General features: G+C 46.2%; 1 protein-coding gene across 1 annotated transcript in view; it reads right to left on the reverse strand.

Moving 5' to 3' along the window:
* LMBR1 (limb development membrane protein 1) overlaps positions 1–2,542 on the reverse strand; it is a 96,007-nt gene extending 93,465 nt beyond the window's left edge. The window contains exon 1 of the mRNA XM_066385605.1: positions 2,288–2,542. Within this exon, the coding sequence (XP_066241702.1) occupies positions 2,288–2,353 (66 nt within the window). The 5' untranslated portion in view covers positions 2,354–2,542. The remainder of the gene's footprint in view (positions 1–2,287) is intronic.
* Between the last annotated feature and the right edge of the window lie 10,618 nt (positions 2,543–13,160).

Genomic DNA, 13,160 nt, shown 5'->3' on the forward strand with positions numbered 1-13,160 from the left:
AAAATACAAAAAAAAAGAAAATTAATTAGTCTTAAAAAAAATAAAATATGGCCCTGGCCGGCTGGCTCAGTGGTAGAGTGTCAGCCTAGCGTGCAGGAGTCCCAGGTTTGATTCCCGGCCAGGGCACACAGGAGAAGCGCCCATCTGCTTCTCCACCCCTCCCCCTCTCCTTCCTCTCTGTCTCTCTCTTCCCCTCCCGCAGCCAAGGCTCCATTGGAGCAAAGTTGGCCTGGGCGCTGAGGATGGCTCCATGGCCTCTGCCTCAGGTGTTAGAATGGCTCTGGTTGCAACAGAGCAATGCCCCAGATGGGCAGAGCATCGCCCCCTGGTGGGCGTGCCAGGTGGATCCCAGTTGGGCGCATGCGGGAGTCTGTCTGACTGCCTCCCCATTTCCAACTTCAGAAAAATACAAAAAAAAAAAATTTAATTAGTCTTTCAAATTACCCTAAGAACCAGGAAAGTAAATATAAAAGAAAACTCCACACAATGAAGTAAAAGTCAGGAAAACACAAAATAACAATTAGAGATGAAACATATTAAAATCATAATTGTAAGTGAGACAAACTATTAAAATGCACATGATAACAAAGAAAGAAGTTGAGCTGCCAAATTTTTCCCCTCTCTCAGACAAGGCTGAATTAATAGCAAAAGGTGTGAAGACAAAGTCAGGCACTTCATGAACAATAGTATAACCCACCACAATGAAAGAATCTTCATGCACCAAAAAACAGTACCAAATTTTTTTGAGAGAGACAAACAGGAAGGGAGAGAGATGAGAAGCTTCAACTCATAGTTGTATCACTTTAGTTGTTCATTGCTTCTCATACATGCCTTAGGGAGGGGCCTCCAGCCAAGCCAATGACCTTGGACTTCAAGCCAGTGACCATGAATAAGGTCATGTCAATGATCCCACACTCAAGCTGGCAACCCTGCACTCAAGCTGATGAGCCTGCACTCAAGTGGGTGACCTCCAACCTCCGACTTGGGGCCTCAGTGTCCCAGGTTGACACTCTATTCACTGCGCCATCACCAGTCAGCCCCAAAATACATTTTTTAAAAACTAAACATGAAAAGGGAGAAAAAACTACTTTAGTTGGGAGACTTTAATTCTCCATAAAATAAGGAAACCCAAACCAAATACATAATAATAAACATGCATTTTTTAAAATAGTAAGATTGATCTAGTAAATAGCGGTTCTCACTCAATGCTCTATGCCTTTATGTATCGCATGTCCTGCCACTCCACTGCCCCCAGCCCCCTTCCAACCACTAATTTGCTTTCTCCTTCCTCAAATCGGCCTATTCTATAGATTTCATATACACAAATCATACAACACGCAGCTTTTTGTGTCTATCTTCTTTCATTGTGCATCGTGTTTGCAAGGTTCGTCCATGTGGTAGCATGAATCAGAACTGCATTGCTCAAGAGTTTTATGAGCATATGCCCCTATTTGACTTAAAACACATGGATATTAAGTTGCTGGAAACTGAAAGCATTCCTTTCAGATACAACTGCATAGATCCCCACATGGTATGTATAAATAAAGAGGTCCTGTTGAGATGTTGGATCACATTAAATGACTTCTGAGTAACGCAAACCAGCCTTGCATACCTGGGATACATCTTCCAGGTCATGGTGTGCAATTCCTTTTACACACGGTTGGATTCAGCGTGCCAGTCAGGGCACACATACAAGAATCAACCAACGAATGCACCCCTAAGTGGCACAACACATCGATGTTCTTTGTTTCCTTTCTCTCTTTCTCTTCCCCTCTAAATATTTTTTAAAAGGTTTAAAACACCTTTAAGAAAAAAAAAATAATAAAGCAAGAAATGCATCAATTAGCCCATGGTCAACCACAACTTTTTTTTTTCCACCTCAAACCCCAGAGTGCGACTAAATTTGGGAGAAGCGAGGTGGCGGGGCCGAGGCGCACACACAGGAGCAGGTGCTGCGCGCACCATGGGAAGGAAGAGCCTCCCCGCGGACTCCGGAGGACGCGCAGCGCGGGCCCCGCGGGGGACGAGAGAGGCGCCTTCCCTCCGTCCTCGAGGGCAGCACCCCACGCACCGCCGGCCTTCTCACCCACGGCGGAAGGTTCCAGCCTCAACCCCTGGGGGCCGAGGCGGAGCGCTCCCCACCGGCCCCCAGGTGACGGCCCGGGGCACGCGGGGCCCGCGCGGGGCGGAGCCGGGCGGGAGGCGGCGCAGGGGAGGCGGCCGCGGGGGTCGGCTGGCAGCGTAGGGGACCTCAGGGGCGGGGACCGCGCCGCCGCCGCCCGCTCACCGTAGACTCCCGCACTTGGCTGTGGAAGTGCTGCTCCCGCGCCGACACCTCGTCCTGCGCTTCCATCCTCCTTCATGCCCGCATCCACGCGCCCCGCCGCACCATCGCCTACCGGCCCGAGTGGCTGGGCGGCCGCTGCGCTGACCCGGGACCACAGCGGGCAGGCGATAGCCGGCCGGAGCGGGGCCGGGACGACAGCACGATCACCGCCTCAGAAGAAGCGGCTCGGGACGGAGGGCGGGCGCCGCGCGACCCGGGGCGGGGCTTTTTGGTGTTACGTCACAGAAATGCGCCGTACGTCCGAGGCATGCGCCACGGTGGCTGCGGGCCTAAGGCAAGGGGCGGGGCTTTGGGGCCACGCCCCCAGGGGGCGGAGTGAGGGTGTGATTGGAGGCAGATCGCGAAGGGTGTTCACACCTCCGAGGTGAGGGTGACACGCGACGGATGGAAAGCGCCCGCCGCCGCAGTGTCAGCGCTCTGTTCCCGCAGTAAACATTTACGGCAGTGCGGGTTAGAGTCCAGCACTGGGCGCCCAGCTCAGCCTGCAGAGCACTTAGGCAGTCGTGCAGGAGCTCTCCCACCCACGGGAACGTGCACTCCGCCGATGCCAGTGTCGGAAATAGGTTGTTTCTGCACACACTTTGGGCGAAAACCAGGATTCTTCTAGGTATGATAAGGGGCTTGGGCTGCCGGCGGTCTCGGGCTCGCCCACCTGGAAAACATAGATAGCCTTGAATATGAGCCCCGTGCCAAATTGCAGGGTGGCCCTGTGCCTGTTGGCGGTTTATGACCCTCTGGAGATCCCCGGCAGCACGTTTGTTTGGGGGACCGCCAAACGTAGTAATTCACCCCATTCTGCATTAACCATCTTCTGTTGTTTTTTTGCAATAAAACTGCATTTCAAGGAATATTTATCATTTTACCTAATGATTTATTTGACCATAAGGAAGTCATTAAAATTCCTGTGGGCTGTGACTTTTTTTTTTTTTTTTTTTTGGTATATCTAACAGAATTATTAGGAAGCAAGAAAACCTACAAATTGCTTTCAAATGAGTGTATGGTCTATATTATTTTATATTTTAGTATCTTTTTTGCAATGTTGAATTAAAATTTTTTTTCACGACCCAAACTTTTTTATGACCCCTGAAAAGCTTGTAGGCGCCCAAATACTGCGCATAGCTATGGCATCTTTCTTATGCAGGCAGGGTGGGGTGGGGGGTGTTGGTAGTGGGGGAGGGCTTAGAGAACATGAGACTTGTTCTGAGTAACCGTTCCTGCTACCCTAGGCTGACGAGAAACCAGCTGGTTATACTTCAGTGTTCATCTTTATTTTTAAAATGTACAGAACCCTAAGGAACCAGGGAAAGATGGAGAAAAATCTGAGTCTGTTTTTCTGAGAGCCCTTGGTCTGAGAGGTAGGTAAATACCTTTCTGAACTGACCTGGATAATTTCTGGGTTAATCTCTCTGAATGAGCATGTAAGCAAATTTGATTTCTCAAAGTGTGTAGCATTTCTGGCACCTATACCAGAAAGCAAATGCCTGTAGCACTTCTAGTTTTCCTAACCCAATATGCCAACCATCTAGACCTCTTTTTTTCCTCTGCAAGATTGTCTATATGAGTCCTCCCACCTTGGTCTTAGTCCTTAGTTCTTAGTACTTACTACTTAGTTCACCCACCCTGGCTTTGGTGCTTACCTCACTTAGCCCAGGGTTTGGCTTAAAATGGCCACAAGGTTACCCTTCCCTATATACACTCACCCCTTTGCCTCTGGCTTTGCCCCTCCAGCCAGAAGTGGAGTCTATTTTCCAACCCTTGAATCTGGGCCTGGACATGTGACTTCCTTTGGCCAAAGGGACATTAGAAAATAGCAAACTGTTGAGAGCTGCTTGTGTACTAAGGCTTGTCCCTTCTTACAGCCCCTGGGTGCCCTCCAACTGTCACTGAGTAAATTTGCCCCAACCAAACTGGAGAGAGAGAGTGGGTAAGACAGGGTCATGGGGAACTAGCTTTCGTAGAACAACCACTACATTCCAGGGTCTCTGTAAAACATATAATGTAACCATCACAATAACCCTGTAAAGTAAGTATTTTCAGCTCTATGTTACCTTGAAGACACCAAGGCTTGGATAGGTAAGTACCTGGTCCAGTTTACACAGCCCACATTTGAACCCAGATCTGTCTGACTCACTGACTCCTTTTTTTCTTTTTTTTTTTCTTTTTTTTTTTTCTTTTTTTAAAATATTTTATTTTATTGATTTTTTAGAGAGAGAGGAGTGAGAGAGAGAGACAGAGAGAGAGAGAAGGGGGAGGAGCAGGAAGCATCAACTCCCATATATGCCTTGACCAGGCAAGCCCAAGGTTTCGAACCGGCGACCTCAGTGTTCCAGGTCGACGCTTTATCCCACTGCGCCACCACAGGTCAGGCCTTTTTTTTTTTTTTTTTTACTTTTAGTTTTTTTTTTTTTGTTTTTTTTTATTTATTCATTTTAGAGAGGAAGAGGAGAGACAGAGAGAGAGAGAGGAGAGACAGAGAGAAGGGGGGAGGAGCTGGAAGCATCAACTCCCATATGTGCCTTGACCAGGCAAGCCCAGGGTTTCGAACCGGCAACCTCAGCATTTCTAGGTTGACGCTTTATCCACTGCGCCACCACAGGTCAGGCCCCTTTTTTTATTTTATGTTTATTTTATTGATTTGGGAGAGAAGAAGGGAGAGAGAAAGAGAGGAACATCAGTCTATCCTGTATGTGCCCTGACCAGGATGATGCTCTAACACCAACCGAGCTATCTGGCCAGGGCAACTCCTGTTCTTTTCACAACACCGTTGCCCCCCTCCAGGCAGTAGAACCAAAACCTTGCATCATCGTGAGAGACACCTAGTAAAACCCCAGGTCCTTTTGTTAGAGGTTCTGCCCTAACCATTCACCTTTCCCTCACCCCTAAATTCTTCTGCATGCATTAGTGTGCCTGAGTGCGTTTTTAAACATTCCAGAAAGTACTAACCCCTCTCTCTAACATTGAGGTCCAGGAGTGGTATATTAGTCAAGGCTCTCCAGAGAAACAGAACCAATAGGAGATAGACAGATGTGGACAGATAGATGATAGATAGATAGATAGATAGATAGATAGATAGATAGATAGATGATAGATAGATAGATAGATAGATAGATAGATAGATAGATAGATAGATAGATAGAAAATAAGGAGTTGGCTCACATGATTATGGAGGCTGACAAGTCCCACAATCTGAAGTCCATAAGCTAGAGACCCAGGAGAGCTGATGACATAGTTCCATCTCAAATTCAAGAGAAGAGCAATGTCTCAGCTCAAAAACATCACATCCTTTTGTTCTATTCAGACCTTGAACAGACAATTTGATGAGCTGTGCCCCCCTGGTGAGAACTATCTGTTTTTCTCAGTCTACAAATTCAAATGTCAATCTCATCCAGAAAAACACCTCATCCAGACACACACCATATCATTTCAGACCAAACATCTGGGTGGGTGCCCATGACCCAGCCACATTGACACAGTATTAACCCTCACAAGCAGGGCCTAATGTCTTTACTCAGGAGGCCCAGGGAGCAATGGGTCTCTTGTGTTATAACCATCACCCATCTTACGAGAGAGCCTTTCCCCTCATCCTCACAGGGGGCATTAATGTCATGCCTTCCAAGCAATTATGCAAGGCACTGCTTGGGCTCAGTGAACTAAGAGACAATTTAGTACAATTTCTAACAGCAATATCATAAATATACATTAACTTACTGCAGGTTGATTTCAATCATTTTTATTGGCTTATAATGAATTCAGTCCTGTACTATCTTTCTTGGCTTTAATTACCCATCTTAACTCTTTTTTTTCTTGCAACTTCAACACAAAAAATTTAGGAGGGAAATGAGTCAAAGTGGGGAAAAGGAACAATCAGTCAAGTGAGCCTCATCTTGCTCCAGAGGGAGCGAGACTTTTCTAGGGACCACCAGAGGAGTCACAGGTGTGAAACAACAGAAGGAGTTAGACACCTCCTGACCTAGTCCAATTGCAACAAAAACCGGGGAGAAATTTAGGGACTTTCCTAAAGAGATACAGGTTAATGACTGGAAAACCCAAGCTCTCCACCCAGCATTCCACCCACGGTATCCCATCCCCACAAAAGGGAAATTCACCACATTCCCAGCTACTGACTCACCCCTTCAGCTGGGTCCCTTTCCTGTCCTGGCTTCATCCTGCACTGGAGGAGACACTTCCTACCCTTGCCTTCCTACAGATGGCTGCCAACCCCTCCTGGCTCTAGCTGCAACTTCTCTGCCTGGGGCCTGGAGTCGGGTCTGCTTTCATTTCTCGAACATCTCACACACAATTTTGCACCATCATTAAGACCTCCTTGTTTTTTGAACTTTCATTGTTTAATCAAAATAGCACTTACTGGGCCCTGGCCAGTTGGCTCAGTGGTAAAACGTCGGCCTAACATGTGGAAGTTCCGGGTTCAATTCCCAGCCAGGGTACACAGGAGAAGCGCCCATCTGCTTCTCCACCCTTCTCCCTCTCATTCCTCTCTATCTCTCTCTTCCCCTCCCACAGTCAAGGCTCCACGGGAGCAAAGTTGTTGTACTGGGCGCTGAGGATGGCTCCATAGCCTCCACCTCGGCACTAGAATGGCTCTGATTGCAGCGGAGCAATGCCCCAGAGGGGCCGAGCATTGTCCCCTAGTGGGCATGCCAGGTGGATTCCAGTCGGGTGCATGCGGGAATCTGTCTCTCTGCCTCCTCACTTCTCACTTCAGAAAAATAATAATAATAATAATAATAATAAATATATATATATACATATATATATAGCACTTACTGTTTGCCAGGCACAGTTATAATAGCCTTGTTTGTATTATCTACTGTAGTGTTGGCCATCATTCTATCTATAGGTACTCATTGTGCCCACTTTACAGTTTAGAAAAGTAAAACACAGAGAGGTTAGGAATTTGCTCAAGGTCACACAGCAAAATAGATAGCAGAACCAGAATTGAAACTCCAACAGACGATTCCAATACTTCTAATCACTTGATATATTGCCTCTTAAAGACTAATGTTCCCAGAGTAAAGAACTGTTTAAAGTATCACAGAAATCATGAGGTAATTCAACGGTTAATCTTCTTTTTTAATTTATTTATTTATTTATTTATTTTTGCATTTTTCTGAAGCTGGAAACAGGGAGAGACAGTCAGACAGACTCCCGCATGCACCCAACCGGGATCCACCTGGCACGCCCACCATGGGGCAATGCTCTGCCCACCAGGGAGCGATGCTCTGCCCATCCTGGGCGTCACCATGTTGCGACCAGAGCCACTCTAGCACCTGAGGCAGAGGCCACAGAGCCATCCCCAGTGCCCGGGCCATCTCTGCTCCAATGGAGCCTTGGCTGCGGGAGGGGAAGAGAAAGACAGAGAGGAAGATGTGGCGGAGGGGTGGAGAAGCAAATGGGCGCTTCTCCTGTGTGCCCTGGCTGGGAATCAAACCCGGGTCCTCCGCACGCTAGGCCAACGCTCTACCGCTGAGCCAACCGGCCAGGGCCATGGTTAATCTTCTTAATACAGATAAAAATGTAACCTCCTAATTTTACCAAGGACTTGGGACAGTGTTCAAGAAAAATGCCTGAATTTTGGTAAGAACAGCAAGCTTTGTGGTGAAGAAAGACAAAACAAAGGTGGACATATTCATGAATTTGGATTAAGTGATGGTTTATTTTATTTTTTTATTTTTTACATTTTATTTACTGATTTTAGAGAGAGGAGAGAGAGAAAGGGAGGAGGAGTAGGAAGCATCAACTTGTACTAGTTGCTTCTCGTATGTGCCTTAACCAGGCAAGCCTGGGGTTTCAAACCAGCGATCTCAGAGTTCCAGATCGACATTCTATTCACAATGCCACCATAGGTCAAGCTAGGCAATGTGACACCAAAAGCACAAACAACAGCAACAAAAATTAAGTCAGAGTTCATCAACATTAAAACTTTTGTTCATCAAAGGACACTGTCAAGAAAGTAGAAAAAGCTTGAAGGTGCCCAGGTGCTTTCGGTAAAGGCCGCCCTGGGCCCTGCCCCACCACAGCAAAGGCCTCCTATAGGGGCGGAGCCAGAGCTGGCTGGCAAGGAAGCAGGTCGCATCTTGAGTCTTCACTTGCCACCAGACTTGGTGGGGGAGACAGTGCCTGTGGGAACCTTGGGGAATTCGCCCCAGGGGAACACAAGCCTTATCTGGCTGTCAAGCCCTGATCCAAGTCCTGAAACAGGCCCACTGAGGGTAAATGAAGTCAGCAATGGGTGGGCAGTCCATGGGGACTTCTCCCTGGCCACTGAGATTTAACCCCTGAGAGCCCAGGCTACACATTGAGAATGGCCCAGAAGGAAGGAGGTGGAGGCGAGAGGGGCTGGGGGCAGGGATGGGGCATCCACTGAGTGTGACCCCTTGTCCCTACTAGGATATTTATTTTTCCAGATGATCTTTGAATCATTTGTCATTACCTCCCAACCGCCAGAATTCTCTTGGCATTTTGGTTGGAACTGAGTTAGAGAGAATTGACAGTTTTACCACATTTGAGGCTTCCTCTCTATACAGAAGGGGACACTTCTATATGCACTTCTAAGTGCACTGACATCGTTTAGTCAGCTCTGGGGCTGCAAGCCATGCCAGCAGACAAAACACTTGAAGAGTTTTTCTGGGAATAGGGCTCCACCCTCTCTAGTCTTCTCTACCAAGGGTCAGGTCAAGACCATGGTGGCAACCTGGATTTCCACACAGCCCAGCCCCAGGACCACCGCCATGGTGAGCTGCTGTGAAAAATCGGCCACCCTGGCTGTGGGCTGCAACCTCACCGGCTGGAAGAGGCCCTTCTGCCAAGTGTTACTTAAGGAGCTGAAAGGCAGATCGAGGCAGCTTATAAACCATGTGACAAATACCTCCTCACCTTTATGCACCCTGAGCGGCAGCTGCTCCTAAACATCCTGCTGCTAATGTTCCTCTTTTACAGCAGTTTTAAACCAATTTTCAAGTGAGTGTCATAAAATCATTCTATCCAGGAAGTCTGCTCAATAATCTCAACGACATAAACTTTAAAAGCAAGATGTAAGATGCTGTAGGGACACCCTGCAGTGTGATTTCATGCTGTGCATCTGAGACTCTGTTAGCAAATCTCATTGGGATGTGAAGAGCCACACCAGGAATAAGACTGAGAAGCACCCGCCTGCTGGGGCTGGAGCTGGGGCATGTTAGGTTTGAGGGAGCTATGACCTGGCTGCACAGAAATGTGACTCCATCCATGTGGGGCTTGCTGATGTCCTAGGAGTTTGCCTTCTGGAAAAGTTTCTATGACTGTAAAATGTCAAGACACACCCAGACATACAAACAAAGAAGCCTGAGTCCCTTGTGTTGCTTTGTGTGGCGATGTGCAGTCCTGGCATAACAGAAGTCCTTGCTGTCATTGTTTATCTTTTCGTGAGTATGACCTGTGTCCTTAGCCTCAGCTCTCTCCTGGTAGGGACCACGCCCCTGTCATTTCTCTGTCCAGACCCCAGCACAGAACTCAAGAGTGCTTCTCCTGAAAGGCTTGTTGTAGATGAGGACTCAGGTGTCACCAAGACGGCTCATAGAAATGCCTTATTTGTTTACCTTGGCAAGAAACCTTCAAGTGAGACAAACCACCCCCTAACCATGCACTTGGAAATCCGGACAATAACCACACACAGGCGTGTACCTGCCAAACAGAGCCTGCAGAAAATGCTTTACCGACTTGACATTTGTCTGGAGGGTACACACCATGCAGCGTGAAAACATTAGCAAAAGGTAGGGACCTCTCTCTGGGACACTGCTTGGGGCTGCCACTCCCCTGCCTGCTGGCCCAGACAGAAGCTCGCTCTCTCCATCTGTCCTGCTATCAGGGATGGAAACAGCCAAGGATGCCGCCTGGTTGCACAGTGAGCCCAGGTTGAGCTAGGGGGCAGTAATGGTCCATGAAATGCTGCTGATGCATTGTGACCAGCACAGTTCAGCAGAACCCTGCAGGGCTCGGTGTGTTCCTTCCAGCTCCTCCTCCACCTCTGATCCATCATCCATCTCTTTTCTGGCTGTGGTCCCCAGTTTAGAACCCAGGAGCCCATCACGAATTGTAATGCTGGCCCATTTTTGGACCAATAGGGCTATTTATCCTACTTATCCTTTCACTTAGGTTTTTTATTCCTTCCTCATGGACTTTGCCTGAATTATAGGGTGATGACTTTTAATGGAGTCAACTGAGGATGTTACAGAGGGGAAACTGAGGCAGAGAGAGGGTGAGTGCTCAGACTACATCCACTACAAAGTCCTTCCTGCCCCCACTCCTCTTCCAACAGTAAAAATATTTGTGATTGTTTTATTGTTATAAAATTAAATTATAATTTAAGAGCTCCAAAACATTCCTAACTGTGGTAGATTTTAAGGTAATTAAGTGTCTCTTCAGTAATATATTTGCTATCAACTTATTGCATAAAAGAATTGCTTGTGAATTCAAGATTATTTTTAGATTTATAGCCCTTTCAAGTGAAGGGGGGGTTCAGAAGTACTTCCGATTTTCAACGTCCGGTGAATCTTCCCTTCGCCATCAATAATGCTGCCTGCAGAAATCCACCTTCGTATAAATCCTGACAAACAATTCTATAATGCACAGCGCAAAGAGTGCTCTCAGGGCCAGAGATAGTACCTGTGAATTATATCAGGACAGCCTGCGGAAAATAGTCACCACAGCCCATGAATTCTGAAGCTCCCAGAACACCTTCTGGGTTTCTAAAGAGGTGTGGGTGTTTTTATATTCCTCGGCTGTCTTGATGGGTGTTTATCGTGGCCACAGTGAAAACTGCTAATTAGATAAAAATAAATAAATAAATAAATAAATAATTGTAATCATCTTCCTGGCATACCTCTAATGTTTTTTATGTTACCAAAATTGTATAGTTTATTGCCCAGCCAAAGGTCGGTTTTGTTGTTGTTTTAGTTTTTCCAATGCAAAGACTTTGTTAATGGCATCGCCTGAGACCTTGGAGTCCCCTGTGGCTGTGCTCAGAGCCCCATGTCATAGACCAGTCCACTGCTTCCTGGGTTCACTATCCAGGGAGTTTGTAAAGGACCTGGGGAGGTGGCAGAGATGCAAATAAAAATGTTATATAGTATATGATGTTACATTGTATTGCTTTACATTACCTTATGTTGTTACATTATGTTTCTGAGCATAGTGTTGCATTGTTGCTCATTTGTATTATAATATATATTATATGATATTACATTACATTATATTACATTGTATTTTATTTTATTATACTATAGTGTCTTATGTTACAGTCTGAGACTATGGAGCTATAGTTGCAATGCAGGCAAATAAAATTTTATCTGAATTGAGGATGGAGTAAGTGTTTGGGCTAATGATACACACTGTCTACACCATCTACAGTCATCTGTAGTTGTTATTCTCTTCACTTCCTGTTCTATGACTTTATCACTAAAATATGCATTTTGATTCTGATTTATTCATTGGGTTGTTTTAAAAGTTAAATTCCAAGACCTTAAAACTTACCCAGCCTCCTGCCTTCAGGTGCGTGCATCTGTGTATATATAAGTGAGTGTGTGAGTGTGTGTGTGTTCATGTGTTTTTGAAGATCTCAGGGAACTGGGATTCTACAATTTATCTTAGTAGCCAACTCTAATGTCTGAGCTCCTGAGCCATCAGCCTTTACTAACACAAACATTGAAACTGGCAGACACACCTGGGTGTACACTTGATTCTTCCTGCAGTGATGTCTGTCTAGCTTAGCTCCTGACCTGTGTCCAGGGTGGAATTAAATCTGTTATTTGAATAAAGATCACAAAAATAAAAAGCACACAAATAAACATAGCATTAAACGGGGAGTTATTTTTGAAAGTCGCTTAGTCACTTTCTGAAGTTAGGTCGTTGAAAAGAAAGCACACACTGTTCATTTTCTGGAAAGTTTGTTTTACAAGCTTTAGAAATCCAAGTGAGAATAAATGAGATTAATTTTCAAACGTAAGAGGGATCAGCTTTATCCAAAATCACAGATGTTCTCTTCTAATCAAATTCAAGTGTTGTTAATTCTTCATAGGCTTGTGACAATCATATAATAGTAGGCTGGGGGTGGCAATGAATTTCCTGGGTCCTTGTAAATAATTAGATAATGCATAATACCTAACAATGTAAAAAATTCCCACCTTCTACCTCTGTCTCACTAGCAAAAATAAATAGGTTTGTGTGAGGCACAAGGACAACGCAGGAATTCAGGACCATTCAAGGACACACCAGGAAGGCACAGGGCCACCGCGGCTGGCAGTGGTTTATCCAACTAGATCTCCTCCTTCTTAAAACGAGAGTGAGAAAAAGCCATGAGATTAGCAACTACAGTATTGAAGTCACAGTGCTAGTGGACCACGTCTTCAGCCAAGGGGTAGAGACAGGAACCAGTTCTCTGAAGTGCTACGAGAACTGGCAAAGAGCTTCCTTCTGCTTCCTGGAGGACGGGCAATTAAGGTTCAGTGGTCACTGTGAGCCCAGTGAGACATAAACCCACAGCTGTCCCCATGCCCTGCCCTTTCCTCGATGTAGTTAGAGAACCAAAATGGACATCGGACATCCGGCCATTTGTTCACAATCACAAACAAGCAGAGAGCCAAGCTTGCCCTGTGACATCTGTCACACTTGATGAATCCAAATGAGAACGTTGTTGTCCTTTCTTCTCTCCTAAGTGGGGTGACCCATTGTCTTGTTTGGGGGTGAAGAATACTTCTATAATCTCTTTTTTTCTTTTTAGTTTCACTCATTAGTTTACCAGGATTGACTTTCTCCATGC

The sequence above is a fragment of the Saccopteryx leptura genome, chromosome 5 (assembly GCF_036850995.1).
Source record: "Saccopteryx leptura isolate mSacLep1 chromosome 5, mSacLep1_pri_phased_curated, whole genome shotgun sequence".
Taxonomy (NCBI): Eukaryota; Metazoa; Chordata; class Mammalia; order Chiroptera; family Emballonuridae; genus Saccopteryx; species Saccopteryx leptura.